At 38.7% G+C, this 17,842-nt stretch overlaps 2 protein-coding genes across 2 annotated transcripts; both read right to left on the minus strand.

The window, feature by feature from the left end:
* Nucleotides 1-2,907: 2,907 nt before the first annotated feature.
* LOC112651021 (olfactory receptor 2A14-like) lies at nucleotides 2,908-3,840 on the minus strand. Its single transcript, XM_025433961.3, has one exon. The coding sequence runs from the start codon at nucleotides 3,838-3,840 to the stop codon at nucleotides 2,908-2,910; it is 933 nt and encodes a 310-aa protein (XP_025289746.3).
* A 12,834-nt stretch (nucleotides 3,841-16,674) lies between these two features.
* Nucleotides 16,675-17,607, minus strand: LOC112651029 (olfactory receptor 2A12). The gene has a single exon (XM_025433966.2). It carries the CDS (start codon nucleotides 17,605-17,607, stop codon nucleotides 16,675-16,677), a length of 933 nt encoding a protein of 310 aa, XP_025289751.2.
* Between the last annotated feature and the right edge of the window lie 235 nt (nucleotides 17,608-17,842).

The raw sequence follows: 17,842 nt of genomic DNA on the forward strand, positions 1-17,842 counted from the left end.
CCTGATAATCATCACAACAGAGTGATGACCTGGGATGGTTCCAAAAGAATAACTATAAGGCAAACTTACATACTATAGTGTTTTAGCAAAGACTTACTGTAACTCTTACTATAATTTTCTTTTCCGTTGATACTGGTTGCTCTGGACCTCATGATCTTCTGGGTGCCTGGGTGGCTCAGTCACTTAGGTGAGGATCTCTTGATTTCTTTTTTTTTTTTTTTTAATTTATTTATTTGTGATAGAGAGAGAGAGAGAGAGAGAGAGAGGCAGAGACACAGGCAGAGGGAGGAGCAGGCTCCATGCACCGGGAGCCCGATGTGGGTGGGATTCGATCGCAGGTCTCCAGGATCGAGCCCTGGGCCAAAGGCAGGCGCCAAACCGCTGCGCCACCCAGGGATCCCGATCTCTTGATTTCTACTCAGGTCATGATCTGGGGAGACTGGGATCAGGTCCCTCTCTAGGCTTGCTCTCCCTTTTGCTCTCTCCTAAAATAAATAAATAAATATTTTAAACAATGATCTTCATTTAGCAGGGGGATAAAGTCCTTCTATTAATTTGACCATTTAAGAACCTTTGCAGAGACAATGACTGCATGCATCTAAGATTTCTCATTGTCTGAGCCCCCTCACACTGAGACAGTGGTGCTAGCTCTGCCCTCCATCCATCTGTTACATTAGGAGGAAATGCTGAGAGAGATGCTGGAGGAGTTCAAGGATGCCTGCCCACCACACATGGGCAGATGGTCTCTAAGGTAGGGGAGGCAGACATCTACCTATAGTGCACAGTGTGGGTCAGGAGGGAAGATCACCCAGGAATGTCATTCTTGTCCACATAGCCCGTCCTTTATCACTGAAAATCACCTCCCAGCATAAACTGATAATGTCCTCTGCATTAGGACAGGTTCGCACTGGGTTTTCTCACAAGAAGTAATTCTGACCTACAGTCAACCCCACAGAGTTGAGAAATGTACCTCTAGAATGGGTATAATGTCCTGTTCCCTGAGTAGCTTTCAGAGGATTAAATCCCAGATACAGAAAGAGTCACTCAGTGGACTTGCCGAAGACTCTTCAAAGAACCCCAGGAGCACAGCTTTTATTTTAGAGTCAGATGAATTAAAAAACATTCTTGAGTTTCTACTGAGAATTCCAATTCCCAGAATGATCACAAGCTATTACAGCTATTTGTCTTCTTCCTAAGAATCGGGAGGGAAATCCCTAAATTTCATCTCTGGGGGAGAGCTCAGGTTGTATCTGAGGGTCCTTGGAGGAAAATTCTGGGGAACAAACAGGGCAGATATTGGCATCACACTGTTCTTGCACAAACTTCCAACTGTCTCAAGGGTTATAAATGGGAGACAAATGTCACAAATTACTAGACCCAAACTCTCTAATTGATTACAGTTGATGAAATCGGGCCTCTCTGCAGTCCCCATCAAAGCATCTGAAGGGCTGGGACTTTTAGATGCTTGAGAGGTGGATTCCCATGGAATCCTGTTGTGACAACCTTGAGTGAGAATGCATCCCCTGAGCCAGGACGTATCTCTACCTGCAGTAAGGGTGGGTAAATACAAACGACAAAGGCTTCTAACATTGACAGGCAACCATTATTGAGCCCCTCTCTCGTTTCAGAAAATATGCCAAATGCTCTATGTGGACTACCTGGTTTAATCTGATCAACATTACCATTTTATCAATGTGGAGATTGAGGCTGAATATACTAAGTTCCTGATTCTTAAGTGTGGTCCCGGGACTGGGGGGCATCTCTGAGAATCTCTCAAAGGGACCATTGGGTCAAAACTATTTTCATCATTATATTTAGACTTTTTGCCTTTTTCATTCTCCCTCATGAGTGCACCATGCAGTTTTCCAGAGGCAACATGACATGTGATCTTGCATCAGCGAGAGTGCAGTAGAAATACAAAATTCAGCTCTTCTTGCTTGAGCCAGCATTTAAGATTATTCAAAATGTAAACCAGGGGCTCCCGACTGGGTCAGTTGGTTGAATGTCTGAATCTTGAATTTGGCTCAGGTCATAATGTCAGGGTGGTGAGATCCAGCCCTGTGTCAGGCTTCCCCTCAGTGTCAAGTCTGCTTAGGATTCTCTAACTCCCTCTGTCCTTCCTCTGCTCTGGTGTTCTTCTTTCTCTCTCTAAAATAAAAAAATATATTTCTTAAAAATGTAAAACATAGCTTCACTCTTTTCTTCACTCTTTTTTTTTGCTTTATTAATGATAGTTACTTTTCATGAAAATACATTATATTAATATATAAGAAATAATTCCAAATGAATTAAAATATTTAATGGAGTCTCACTTTTGATTTCTATTATGATACATATCAACAAATACAGCCACATAAATATATTTTCTTTGGGAACTCAGTAATTTTTAAGAGTTCAAAGAAGTCCCAAGACCAGAAAAGTAGAGTACCATTGCACTAACTGGTAGATTACCAACCTAACAAGGGCCAGAGCTGGAAACAAATGGATTTTATCTGACACTAAAAGTTTTATAGTTTTCTCTTGTAGCTGCCACAAGTGAACACAAACTTCACAGCTTAAAATAGCATTTAAAAACATACAAAACACTTGGTCTGTGACTTGCATTTCTTGTTTCTTCATAGTGACTTTCATTATCAGAAGGACTTATTTTGAAAAAACCTAATCTTTATCAAGTCTTCGAATTTTGTGTCTTGTGTTTTTTCCAGAGAATGAAGAATCTTGCATACTCACAAGCATTAAGGTATTCATCTTTTTTATTTGCTAAAGTCTCTATGGCTTCAGGTTGAATGTTTAGGTCTAAAATAGTCTATTTTAATGTGGCATCTATTATAGCATAAGGTGAAAAATGCCATCTACCATATTTCATGGGTTACAAAGTACCCCAACCATGTTGATTTTCCCCATCTCTCATATATGCCTCTGCCTGTATAAGACTCTCCTCAGGGCACCCTTCACCTCTGTGTTCCTCAGACTGTAGATCAGTGGGTTCAGCATAGGGTTGAAAAGGCTATAAAACAGGGAAAGGATCTTCTGCTGCTCCTCAGGGTGGTTGGATTTGGGGGCCATGTACATGACAATGGCGCTGCCAAAGAAGAGCCCCACCACACAGAGGTGGGAGGAACTGGTGGAGAAGGCCTTTCTGCGGCCTTCCCCAGACTGGATTCTCAGGATGGCAAACAGGATGCGTGAGTAGGACACCAGCACCAAGCAGAGAGGTCCCACTAAGATAAACACACAGGCAGCAAAGATGACCACTTGGTTGAGCCTAGTGTCAGCACAGGCCAGCTTGAGGACAGACAGGATTTCACAGAAGAAGTGGTTGATTTCATGAGGCCCACAGAAGGGCAGCCTCAAGATGAGAATTAAATGGACGAGAGCCAAGAGGAAGCTAAAAACCCAAGAAGTGCTGGCTAAGACTGTGCACATTCTCCAGTTCATGGTGACAGTGTAATGTAGAGGATGGCAGATTGCCACAAACCTGTCATAGGACATCACAACCAAAATCAGGCACTCTATGTGAGCAAAAGCCAGATACAGAAAAGTCTGCATGATGCAAGGAACAAAGGATATGGTTCTTTTCAGATTCACAAGATTTGCCAGCATCTTGGGGACATTATTGGAGGCGTAGGACATGTCAACAATTGCCAGGTGAGTGAGGAAGAAGTACATGGGGCTGTGCAGTCTAGCGTCTAAGCAGATAAGCCCTAAGATGACTCCATTTCCCAGAAGGGTGAGGGTATAGAAAAGACAGAAAAGTCCAAAGAGAAGGAGCTCCAGTGCTGGATCGACCTGGAATCCCAGCAGGATGACTTCTGTGATCCATGTCTGGTTGCCTCCCATGCTCCTATGACAGAGATGGTCAACTTCACATTCCCAAAAGGAAGGTCTGAGCTCCAGAGTAATCAAGACTCAAAATATCACTAAATGAACATTTAGAAACACGGATTGACTTTTCTGTCATTTATTTTTAGATATGTGTAAAACACTAAGTGTACTCATAAAAATCAGAAAATAATTCCCCTTGTATCAATGGAATGATAGGATATATCTGCATATAATTTAATATAAATAAAATATATTACAACATATTATACATTATTAGATACTGTACCTAATTGCACACACACACACACCTGTTGTTTTGAAAAATTAAAGTGCTCTAGCTTCCCTTCAAGGGTATGAGTCTTGATTATTAATGTAGTTAGAAGAGATATGACCCTGATCAAATGTCTGCAACAGGACACATAGGATAGTCTTATTTCCTAATCTTGCTTGTCTTCTTGGTCCAAGATGTGAAGCGATTAGGCCTTCTGTCCTTTGTATGCTGCTTATCCATTTACCTTCTCAGATGCTTTTCTACCCATATATTGCAGATTTGAAGCACCTTCTAAATAAGGTCTCAATTTCATAGTCTTTAAAACTTTGTAAACCCCTCATTTTCAGCTAGTAATATTCCTTGCATGTTTCTTTTGGTGCCTCTTTTCCATCTCCAATGTTTATGGTTTTATTCTGTGAGTTTTATTTACTATTTTATCAGCGCTAGATACTGAAATTTAGTCATAAATGAAAGAATGCTTTCGCTCCATGCAATGAACCTGTAGACACACCCAAAAATTCAAGTAAATGGGATGACATTTCTGCAGCTTTCTCAACTATGAATCTCAAAAGGGAAAATTAATTTACATTAACAGCTGTATTGTAACTGTATTTTCTTTGGGTGATTTCTCTTTTCCCTTTTATAACATAATCACAGAAGAATCTCAGAGTTTATTTTCTTGTGACAGAACTTTCGTCATCGTATCTTCTCAGCTTTGGCAACTCCTGTTGCCATCGACTCCCCTTACACCTTCCTCACCTGTTACCACGCTGACTGCCCACTGCTGTTCTGATGGGTTCTGAGCAGGTCACAGGGAGTGAATACAGGTTCCTGTTGGATGTTTCTTTCCAGGAAGCTCTTCCTGGGAGGTGCCTGGGTTTATCCAGGGAGAAAAATGTTCACGGAACAGCCTGATGGTGACATTATGCCTCAAAACCATGTAACCTGGTGCTTGTTGTCTCTTTAGACTTTCTTCACAATGTTCCCAGAAACAACCTGAGAACTATTTTTACTTTCAAGTTAGGCTGTAGTTTCAAATCCAACAGAATATTTTAAAAATAATTCATTTGTTTCTTTGTAAAAATTTAGATCCTCAAATTCATATTTTAAAATCAGGATTACATTATAGAGACTATTTTTTAACTACCAATTTCTCTTAATATAATGAACATTCTTCATGTATTAAAGTAATATTTTATAGGTATTACTTAAAACTAATGTAATATTCTATTATATTACAATTTATTTAATTTCTTATTGTTGAAAAATTTGGGGTTCTTATTTCTCTTATGTTTATTAGCATTGAGATAAATATTCTTAAACAAGCTTTGTCTATATTCATGATTACTTTTTTTTAAAGATTTATTTATTTATTCATGAGAGACACAGAGAGAGAGAGAGGCAGAGACACAGGCAGAGGGAGAAGCAGGCTCCATGCAGGGGAGCCTTGTGGGACTTGGTCCCGGGACTCCAGGATCACGCCCTGGGCCGAAGGCAGGCGCTAAACTGCTGAGCCACCCAGGGATCCCTCATGATTACTCCTTTAGGATATATCCTAAAAGTCAAATTGCAGGGACACCTGGGTGACTCAGTGGTTGAACGTCCTCCTTTATCTTAGGTTGTGATCCTGGGGTCCTGGGATCAAGTCCCACTTGATGCTCTCTGCAGAGAGCCTGCTTCTCCTTCTGCTTATGTCTCTGCCTCTCTTTCTGTGTGTCTCTCATGAATAAATAAATAAAATCTTAAAAAGAAAGTCAAATTGCAGATGCTAAATAGATAGACATTTCAAAGCTCGTAATACCTATGGCCAGCTTCCCTACAGGAAAAATGTACCAATGTTTCCCTCGGATTATGAGAATTAGGCTTCAATCCCACATGGTCAGCATTACTAAATATTATAAGTTATCAACTTTGAAAATGGAATATGTGAAGAGTTTTATACAGTTTAAATTTATATATTTCAACAATTCTTTAACACCTATTCCTTGAGTGCATTATCTGTTCCATCCTGTTTTAAACTCTGGAAGAATAGAGGAGGGAAAGTAGACACATTCTGAAGGGGACACAAGAAGTCGGGTGGTGTATTTGTCACCCACTCTTCATGTTTCCATTTAGGAGAGATCTCTCTCACCCACCAGATGGAAGTACTGGAGGATTCCAGCGCCTTTCCTGTTCTCTTATTTATAGGCTTTGTGGAACAGGAAACAGAAAATGAGAATTCCCCTTCTCTGCTCTCTTTTTTGGTCATACACATTTCTACTCTTTCAGGTTAAAGCCTACAGGAGCATGTATTGTCCCGCTTAGGGATGGGGGTGGGCTAACGGTTGGGATTTTAATTTGGAGAGACATTTTTTTTTAAAACATATAGACTATGTTTTCCAATAAATCTCACTAACAAAACATATGTTTTTAATTTCTACCTGATTCCTGGGTCTGTTTCTCTATTTCTTCAGATCAGGAGCAAGGAGATTGTCATGGTTGATTACCATCCCTAAAACACCAGGAGCAAAAAAATAAAATATCTGTTGATAGTAGAAAGTACAATGAAGAAAATGAACAGGGTAATAAGATTGAAAGTCATGTGGTATGAAGAGGGGTCCTTTAGATGGGATTGTCAGGAAAAATCTTTCTAACAAAATGACACATGGGTGGAATCCAAATGATGAAGTGGAGTCTACCCAGACTACAGCCAAAATAGAATGTTCCTTGTGCAGAGAACAGTAAAGACGAAATCCCTGGGCTGGAAGGACTTAGTGAGGTCTGGTCCAATGTACCAGAACCAAATTTACCAAGATGATGTAAATATTCATTGTAACCCTGCTTATCTTAAAAAAAAAAATTAGAACTGATATAAAGGTTTTAAGTTGGAGATGGATTAAGATATTTGGCTACTTTTATAACATGGAATACAATGCAACCATTAGAAAGGTTAATATAAGTTTATGACTCAGTGTCAATAATGTTATATTAAAGACATGTTTAAATTTCTAAAATAAAATAACCAGAAAGGAAAACCCATGACTTAATAAATGTATTCCTGAGGAAAAATAAATAAAATGAAATTAAAAATAAAAAGATTAATACAGATCTTTTTATAGTGAAATGAAAAAATTTTCCACCTAAACTAAAAGAATTTGCATACAATATGATCCAACTTATATTTTAATATGAACATACACATATATCTTTTGTGCCTACTTACATATATGTAGAAAAATTTCTATAAGAAACTGTTTATATTGATTATCTCAAGAGTAGGATTATATGGGGATTTGTCTTTCATATAAATTGTTTACTTATTTGCTCATTTGCTTAATCAACTTTATACATTACCGGGGGGAAAAAACAAGATATTTTTATTTTGGAAAAACCTACAACGTAATATAAAACTAAAGAGGCACATTACTCCTGCTCATCTTGAGAGAAATCCTCACCAAATTTTAACAGCGATCTCCTGTCAAAGCAGATTTTCTTACACCTTCATATGGGAGAAATAAATCACTGAATTATGAAAAGTAATTAACCTTTGATAGGAAAGGGGAAGTTGAAAACCTCAATCTCATTTTTCTTTGTACCGATTTTTCCCCCTAATCCTAATAGAGAAGAAGATCAAGATCTTCTATTGACTACAAGAAGAATTAAATCATAAATTAAGTTGAAAATTATTGTAACACCCACCAAAATGTGAATGAGAGCACAGGCAGAGCTGTGATGCTGCAGTGATCAGAGAAAGTGGCCTTTGTCATTCAGAGAAGCACATCCTAATACCCTTTTAATTTTCTTATCTGCAGGGACGACTGGGTGGCTCAGTGGTTGAGCATCTGCATTCAGGTCAGGGAGTGATCCTGGGATCCAGGGATGAGACCCGCATCCAGTTCCCCACAGGGAGCCTGCTTCTCCCTCTGCCTGTCTCTGCTTCCCTCTCTGTGTCTCCCATGAATAAATAAATAAAATCTTTAAAAAATTTTTGTTCTTATCTGCAATGCCGGTTTTAGGGGTTGAAGCTAAAAACCAAACACTGAAAACAATAAAAGCAGTGCCTGTAAGCAGACCCAGAAGTGACAGGGAATTTAGCTGTCAGCTGAATTCCATCAGTATCTTAGAAAAATTCATTTAGCATCAGCTTGCTTACTAGTAGGAACTTTTCAACCCAAGCCAGCTCATGAAGCTTCCTCTTTCCCTGAACATTACTCAACTGTTGCATACCCATGTTTGCCTCTGTGAATTCCCTTTGTTCATAATCCTGCGGTTGACCAATAGGCTTACTAGCAGAGGCATTTGTGCAGAGTGCAGTGAAATTGCCAATTTGAGAGGTATTTGCCCCCTTTGTGTGAACTTATGTGTCTGTGCCTCTGTGGATTTGGTATTTCTCTTAAAAGGAAGTGGTAGTCTTAAGCTAACTTCCTAAGTTTTGGGTGGACATTCATCGGAGGTCCCAAGAAATGGCAGTGAATTATGATCAGTAACATATTACTGATTTTATATGGGCTGAAAGGCCTACTTTTGACTTATTGACTTATTTTTAAATTCATGCAAGCAAAGCACAGTTAAGGGATGCATATTGAAGTACCAATTAGCAGATATGAAATAGGAAGCTGTCCAACCATCTGGACCATACAATTCTGTTTGAATAGAATATGGCGCTTTGTGGACAAACTAAATATTGTGTCAATGGGTGCCAGTGAATCAAGCTGACTAGGAGGGCTCATGGAGCTCTTAAGGCCCGAGTCCTCCAAGAATATGGACATTTTGTAGATTTCTAAGGCTCTTCTGAAATAAGCATGTCCGGTCACCATGGAAAGCAAGGCACAAGTAATGACAGAAAATGAGATAATGCCTTCAGCAAAAGCTTGAAGGCATGTCTTTGGAGCTGATAAAGACACAGGAAGCAGCAAAGACTCAATTGCTTTCCAAAGATGTCTCTGGATGAGTCATAGGAGACCTCCTGCAGGTGAAGTGTGATATGAGCTTGAAGAGGAAGAGCAGACAGGCTGAGCACAGAGCCTGTGGCCAGGGAAGCCTGTCTGGGCATGAGATGGATTCCTGGGAGTGGATCCAAGAAAAAGCCCAGTGGGCTCATCTGAGATGTGTCCTTTTGTGCTCCTACTGCACCCAGGTCCGTGACCTAAGACAGCAGACACAGGGATGCTTCAGCTATCAGATATGCCAGTCATTAGCTTCTCTTTCCCAAATGATTAGAATTGTTTGGCTAATTCAAGTTCATAATTAAAACAATTCTGCAATTATAGAGCTTTGCATGTAATTTTTTAAAAGATATTTCTGAAAGAAACCAGTAGCCAATTTCCAAAATGGCAGGAATAAATAAGGAGACAAATAGGATTCTTAGTGAAACAACTTGCTTCATCAAATGTGAACTACAGACAAACCGTATGTCATACTGGATATCAATTGTACCCTTTTACAGTTTGAAGGAAGATCAGGAGACTATCACTCTATATAGTAACTCTTGGGGCACCTGGGTGGCTCAGGTGGCTCAGGTCTTGATCCCAGAGTCCCAGGATTGAGCCCCATATCCAGCTCCCTGCTCACTGGGGAGCCTGCTTCTCCCTCTCCCTCTGCTCTGCCCCCTGCTTGTATGCTCTCTCTCTCTCTCATGCTCATTCTTTCTCCCAAATAAATAAATAAATAAATAAATATCTCATAATGGTAACTATCTACACACACTAATTGTTGATGAGCTCATTTGTTGAGGACAAGTATAAAAATACAACATAAGGTGAAAGTAATTTTTTTTCCTTTTAAATATTGGCATGGTTTTGCATTTTGAATTTCACAATTCTAGAAGCCAGATTTGTTTCTACCTTTGAGAAAAAGCCTGGGGCAAATAACAACACAGAGAGAGATATCTCAAAGTACTTAAGTGTCCACTCCAGCTGCATATTAAAGAAAGATCTTCAGTGCATAGAATAAGGGATAGTTTCACGGATGCATTTCTCTGGTCTTCCATAGCATGAAAATTCACTGAAATTGCTCTGAAAACAGCAAGATCCCAGAACAAGGATGACAGCAGCATGGATAACAGGGCTGGTCAGAGCATTGTTCCAATCTCCCTTCTGCAGGGTGAACTGCATAAACTAGAGTCACTTACTCTATGCCTCATTGTTTTCATCCACAAAAGAGTGAGAACAGGTGTCTAAAAGGGCTAATGTGAAGAATAATTACCATGAAACTGGCATATATTAGAAGTGATATAAATGTTAACTGCTAAGTATTAAAAAGACCACAAATTTCAAGAAAGAGTCCAAACCATCAGGATTAGCGATCCAACAAAATCATGGTATTGTCAACTTTTTCACATTCCTCTTGCCTTGCCTTTTGGTTATCTTTTGAATTTAAATAGAAAATATGCCAAATAAATAACACACCATTTTACTTTCATTTGTTAATGTGTTTTCATGGTGATTTTAAGACAATTAATTTTCAAAAGGATTTTAAAGAAATGGAAAAATCCCTTAAAGGAAACTCACTCCTGGATTGAAGAGGAAAACATCAGTTTTAAAACTCAAAATTCTCTTCAAAGGAAAGGAGGCCGTACTTTGGGTATTTAGCACTGCCCCACAGTGGGACGTTCTATTGATCACTCTGAGTGAGAGCCCTGGGGTGTCAAAGACGGTGTTCTGGGACAGCACATATCTGTCCAATTTTCACACTCACAAAGTACTTACCATTTCCAATAGTTACTTCAAGACTCAGCTTGATCCTAGTACCAGATTGTAACAAACATGGATTCTGAGCCCAACTGCCAGGGTTCAAATCCCGACTTTGCCGCATACTAGTTTTGTGACCTCTCTTGAGTTTTTCCGGTCCTCAGCTCCACCAGCTGCAAAATGGTGTGAACAATAAACCCTACGTCATGAGTTAACTCATATAAGACACTTCATAAGTGCTTAATGATATATTACAGATCTGAAAGCTGTCATGCAGAGTAGCTTCTGGATCAAATAATCATAAGGAAACATGTTAAGAATCGCAAAACTCCTCTGCTAAAACAAGGGACAAAAAGAGAATCCCTCCACCAGCAGATCTGGATTTCCCCTGCAAGAGAAGCTCATCTCTTTCTCAGGCAAGGGACGAATGGGTCCTGTCTGGGTGACAATGTTTCTGAGCGTCTGCTGGGGCAGGCAGTTAACAGGGAAGGAAGGTCCGTCTCAGGGCAAGTAACCACTTACCTCTGACTTCAGGACTTTTTATTTGTAAGAAGAGGCACCTGGGCCATGTGACCCCTGAAGTTCTTTGTTATCTTTTGTCAGTCAGAGGATATCTACTGGATGGTTAGTGGATTCCTCTTCTCTGACAGTCATGACAAAGGCAAGAGCTGCCCCATGAGGATGATGAGGGGAATGTGAAGAGAGGGTCCTAGAGGGTCAGAGGCATCGTGGCTACACCATGGGAATTAGTAATGGTATCTAGAGATTCCCATCAGGCCCTAGTTATGAAGATAGGTTTAGGGCCTCACATGAAAGGCATTTAATCACTAATGCCCAGAGCCAGGGATTGCGTTCCAATCCTACCCTTTCCCATTTCCCACCTGCAAACCCCTTTTCAGGGCTAATGAACCACATTTACTTACAGTGGTATAATCTGTGTTCTTTTCTTCAAATGTGGCCTTGGGTTTAGAAGAAACCTCACAGGGAAGGACAGGGATTGATTCTCTGGTCTAAAAAGACCTCATCGGGAAGTGAGAACCCACATACACAGTTCTCATGGCAGAACTTGATAATGGATTTGCTTCTGCAGGTGAGGGATTTGTTCTGTCATCATTTGAACCCAACTCTGTCCCCACAGACACAAATAATGATTCAGGGCACAGAACCCTGTGGCATTGCATCCATTCATATTCTCCTCAGAGAGATTTAAAGAGTTTGCTACTTTCCTATGGGCAGATGAACCAATAAATACCTTTCCCACATGTATTCATTTTGATCTTTCAGTATCTCATGGGAATTTTTATGTGCATTTGTTTGGGATTTGTGTTTGCTTGGGATTGTGTGAGGCCAGGCCAGGCAGGATGTCTCTAAACTATGCAAGATCTTGGCACAGAAAATAAAAAATTCAAGATTGTTTCATAACTTAATTTCTCTCAATAGGTATTTTATCAGCCTTAAAATTGTTCAACTCTATAATTCTTCCTGTTTGTAGAAGAGAGGCTGTGTTTTCTTGATGTCTCATGATAGGGGGCCGCATGGACCCCATTAAGACACCATCTCAGAGAAACTAATTTCTCCCAATGGAGAAATGTCATTGCCAGGAAATCACTGTACATTTCTCACAAATATTCTTGACTTGACAGTTTAGAGTTTAGATATACTTCTCCCTTAATTTTCTTTAGTTTGGTCTCCATTTCAAACTTTTCGAGATTTCTGAACCACATTTTTATTTCTTCATTCTGGGTTAAGGCCTATAGTTAAAATGAATCTCAATAAAATCTTTTTTTTTTTTTTTTTTTAAAGGTGCCTGGGTGGTTCAGTTAATTAAGTATCTGCCTTCGGCTCAGGTCATGATCCCAGGGTCCTGAGATCCAACCCTATGTTGGGCTCTGCACTTGGTGGGGAATCTGCTGAAGATCCCTCTGCCCCTCCCCCCTGCTCATGCTCTCTGTCTCTCTCTAATAAATAAATAAAATATTCTTTAAAAAAATAATCTCTCTCCTCTTGCACATCTCATGTGGTAGGTGATGTTTGATGATTGTAAAGTCCTTCCACTTCTAACTTTCAGAGTCTATGTAGAGTCTTACTTCTTAAACTTTGGTAGAAAAGGCACTTCAAAATAAAAATAATATTTAATCTATCGGACAGCAGAAAAAATATATTCAAGGGGAGGATATTGGAGTTATTTCTTTTCTTAAAATAATCTGTGTCAGGTAGAGCCTCACTCCACATACTTTATTCTTCAACACACTCCACTTTATTCAAGTACTACTCCTCAATAGCTCAGACTCTTGAAATGCTTTTCCTTGTTTCAAGTCAATTTTGTCCTGTAGTACCCATTTGACTTCAAATATACTAACAATCCTTCAAAGTACATAGGGACCCCTCTTCAATTATCCAAATCCAGATTGGTCTCCCTTCTCTGGAAGATTAAAAGCACTTATCATAACATCTTTCAAAGTTGTGTTTGGATAATTTTATAGTTCTTATCTTTTTATTGTTTGTATATTCCTTGTATATTACAAGGAACACAAGAATATTACAGAAAAATAAATTTTACTCACCAATACCCAGATAGAACCAAGGATAATAAGTTGGTGCATGCTCATTCAAATATGCATATTTAGGGGTGCTTGGGTGACTCATTTGGTTGAATGTTCTTCTGACTCTTGACTTCAGCTCAGGTCATGATCTCAGGGTTGTGAGATTGAGCCCTATGTCAAGTTCCACACCAGGTGTGGAGGCTGCTTAAGGTTCTCTCTCTCCCTTTCCTTCTGCCCCTCCCTACCTCTCCCTCTTAAAAAGAAACAAATATGTATATTTACCACTTTTATTTCTTTTGGTTGAACAATATGATATTTAACACAGTGTATTGTGGATACAAAGAAGTGTCCTGATTTGTCTCTTTTTTTTGTTTCTAATCTTTGAAGTGGAGAAAGCAAAAGCATTTCTTCTGAAAAGTCTTAGACTTCTTTTATTATTAATATTTGTATTGATTAATATTTTATATTTTAGTAAGAATAAATGTTACAAAGCACATTTGGCTTTATCATTAGTGATGGACCTTTATTAAAGAATGTCAATTTAGAGATAGAAGTGTTTGCAGATCGCAAACACAACACCTACAGCTGCACCTAAATATTAATTTAATATTTGCCATCTCTGAGACAGAAAATCCTCCTTCAGAGGGCTTGAGTCTGTCTTTCATTCTTTCTTTCTTTCTTTCTTTCTTTCTTTCTTTCTTTCTTTCTTTCTTCTTTCTCTATGTAGCACATAGAATTTCAATGGGGTATTTGAAGAAGATAATACAGTATAAGTGATTATGAGAAATGAGAAGTATTTATTTTTTTTCCACTTCTGTCTTGATAAACCTTTCTAACTGTATAAACCTATTGAAGGATGTGCTCCATCAAAACAAGGGTAGTAAACCAAGGAAGAGGAAGACATGAGATTAATGAACTAAGAAATCTAACATAGAAAGGAAGATGAAATTACCAAGGAACAACCAGTCAGATAGGAGAATGAAATCTCCTGAAGGATGGGTATATTATTTGAGGCAGCTGATGGGGATTAAGAGATACAGAAAACCTTAGGAAGAGGGAGTAAGAGCCTAAGTGGAGGGGAAAACAAGGCAATTTATTAACATCATGTTTATTATCTGTACCTAGAAACATTTAGTTGCTATCAGGTGAGGGAAAATATTGGCCTAATAAAGAGTTTTCTATACAAACTTGTTGTTGTTGCTGTTATGTTGTGGATGAATGGGCGTTCACTGGGATATTGTTTCTCTTTCTTCCACTAGTAGACTTTTTTGGAAAATGCACCTTCTTGGTTCGGCTGATCAATGGGACCACGTTGCATTGCACTCTGCTCAGGACTGGAGAGTGGGTGCTTAGCACCACTATCTTCCCTAATCAAATGTTTATCACAGACCAGTAATGTGTCAGACATTAAGAGATACAACTGCTAGAGACAAAATCTGCATTCTTTTTACTCAACATTTTAGTGGTAAACAGGAGAGTTGCTCTCATGTTACCTTCTTTCTTAAAAGTCTACATACCTCTTTATCAGCCTATCTCCACCTATTTTTAGTGGGAAAAAATGGAATTTTTTGTTGTAAAAAGAAATGAGCTCATATGTAAGAAATAAAGCAATCCTGAAAAGTACAAAGAAAAAATCTAAAATTATTCCATATCAAAGCACCCTGAAATAACTATTATGGCTAAACAGCTCAGTATCCCAGAGAATTTCTTCAAGTAAATACACAGATTCAGGGCTAATAATAATTTATTAAAATGTAATCACATGATATTTTATTTTTATTTTATTTATTTAATTAATTTATTTTTTTCACATGATATTTTAGGAGAGTATCTTGACTTTTTATTTTGTGTAAAAAGAATATTTTCCCCAAATGAAAATAAGCTAAGCAATTCAGAAAAATACATCACCCACACATTTGGCTAATGGACTCCCACCTAGCTCTGTGTGCTTAGAGAAATATAAGGAGGGAAAAATAAACAGATAATATTTTAATGAAAATTGGTTCATACTTCTCATGCTATTTTTAAGTGCATATATTTTTTCATCTAACAGAAGGAAAAAATACCTATTATATAACTAGATTATTCTAATTCAGAGGCCTTTTTAATCTTGGAAGATTCTTAATATAAACTTTTGGATATAACATTAATTTTTCATTGTATTTAGAGGTTGTAGCCATTAGATTTTAAACATTATGTCTTATTGTGAGAGAGTATCGATTGGACCCCTAAAGGTAAAGGAAGAGAAAAAAGCACACTTCAACTTCCTACTTAAGATTCAAGAAGTCTTGCTTCACAACTTGAACCATTTAGCAGATACCGTTGGCTGTCTGCCCTATGGCCATTACTTCTTTCTTGCTGAGCTAGTACTGATATTCTCAAGGTATTAAGCAGTAAATTCATCAGAGAAAGTGGCTCTCACTCTGAGCCACAGGGAATTAAACCATAATGGATCTAAACCAAGCTCTCAATTTCATCCTCTTTGTCAGCAACTGCTTAGAGGTGACCATTTGGCCCAATTTTGGCCAGTGGAATACCAGAAAAAACCTGCAGAGAGGGAGTGATTCCAGAAAAGATCTTCCTTCTTGATAAAGAGGGAAAGACAGACCAAAAAAGTTTCTCTTTGCTTCTTTCTTTATCAGTTGTAAATATTGATACATCAGAAAATTTGACCACCAAAATATCTGAAAATGACTCACCTACCATATGGCCAAGAAAGGGAAAAATCTCCATTCTGCCTTTATTCCTAAGGTCTGTTTATTTTGTAAAGTGATTTCAGTACAAAGATAAACTGGAGTGATATGGTAAAAAGTTACCTAGTCCAGACAAGTGGGATGAAATATGCTGATCTCTGAGGAGGTGATGTTTGAACCTGATAGACGAGTGAGTAGAAGAGGATTCCGCGTCTTGTCTTTTCACTTTTTTATGCCGTTTATTGATTGATCGGATGTTCTTAACTTTCAATCTACTCAAATTTATCAATGTTTTCTTTTGTGGCTATCAATTTTGTATATTATTTTTAAAATTCTTCCCCTTCTTACCTTCTAAAAGCTTTATGTATAGTTTGTTTTTAACATTTAGGTCGTGAAAACACTAGGAACTGAGTTTTCTGCGTGCTTGTGGACTTATTTTGACTAATATTTTTGTTAAGATATTTGCATCTCTGTTCATGAATAGGATTAGACTGTGATGTTCTGTTTCATAATGATTATCTCAGGTTTTGTATCACTGGCTTAAAGTATAAGAGTATTTATATTTTCCAAAGAGAAAGAGTACTGGGTTTGTTAAATTAACAGATTTACAAGGGCATTCAAGGACCCAGAAACAGGTGGAAAAGCTCACAATCTTGTAATACTCCAAACCTTCCTCATGCTGATGACTTCTTCCCTAGAAATCTCCTCAGGGCACTCTTCACCTCAGTGTTCCTCAGGCTGTAGATCAGTGGGTTTAGCATAGGATTGAAAAGGCTATAAAACAATGATAAAATCTTTCTTTGTTCTTGAGAAGGGCTAGATTTAGGGGCCATGTACATAACAATAGCACTGCCAAAGAAGAGCCCCACCACACAGAGGTGGGAGGAGCAGGTGGAGAAGGCCTTTCTGCAACCCTCCCCAGACTGGATCCTCAAGATGGCCAACAGGATATGAATATAGGATACCAGCACCAAGCAGAGGGGTGCGACTAAAACAAACACAGAGCCGGCAAAGAGAACAATTTGGTTGAGTCTAGTGTCAGCACAGGCCAATTTAAATACCGACATGATTTGACAGAAAAAGTGGTTGATTTTTTGTGGTCCACAAAAGGGCAACTTAAGAATGAGAGTAATGTGGACCAGAGCCAAGAGAAAGCTGAACATCCAGCAAGTGGCAGACAAGATAATGCACACTCTCCAGCTCATGACGACAGTGTAATGTAGGGGATGGCAGATGGCCACATACCGATCATAGGACATGACCACCAAACTCATACACTCTGTGACAGCAAGTGCCAAATACAAAAATGTCTGAAGTATGCATGGAACAAAGGAGATGGTTTTCTTCTGCATTATAAGACTTGCCAGCATCTTAGGGACAATGCTTGAGGCATAGGACATGTCAACAATGGCCAGGTTTGAGAGGAAGAAGTACATGGGCGTGTGCAGTCTGGAGTCCAGCCAGATGAGCCCCAGGATGAGCCCGTTCCCCATCAAGGTAAGGCTATAGAATAGCAAGAAGAACCCAAAGAGGAATATTTCAAGTTTGGGATCAACCTGGAATCCCAGCAGGATGACTTCTGTGATCCATGTCTGATTGCTTCCCATGTTCTTTTGACAGATAGGTACAATGTTGTACTTAGCACAGGAATTTTGGAGCTGAGTGGTAGAAAAGGAAAAAGGAATATGTTCATACAGAGTGAGAATTTATATAGAGGCTAAAATTCAGTAATTCATGGATCCAATCCAGTCTAAAGTCTGTGATGTTGATCTGTACTTTTGGCTTTAGAGATATCTAATAAATTCAGTTATTGACCAATATTAACAATTAGTAGACTTCATA

Source organism: Canis lupus, chromosome 16 (genome assembly GCF_003254725.2).
Source record: "Canis lupus dingo isolate Sandy chromosome 16, ASM325472v2, whole genome shotgun sequence".
Taxonomy (NCBI): Eukaryota; Metazoa; Chordata; class Mammalia; order Carnivora; family Canidae; genus Canis; species Canis lupus.

What these genes read in the sequence shown, in the direction of transcription:
- LOC112651021 (XM_025433961.3), bottom strand. Translation starts at nt 3,840, where the DNA reads ATGGGAGGCAACCAGACATGGATCACAGAAGTCATCCTGCTGGGATTC.
- LOC112651029 (XM_025433966.2), bottom strand. Translation starts at nt 17,607, where the DNA reads ATGGGAAGCAATCAGACATGGATCACAGAAGTCATCCTGCTGGGATTC.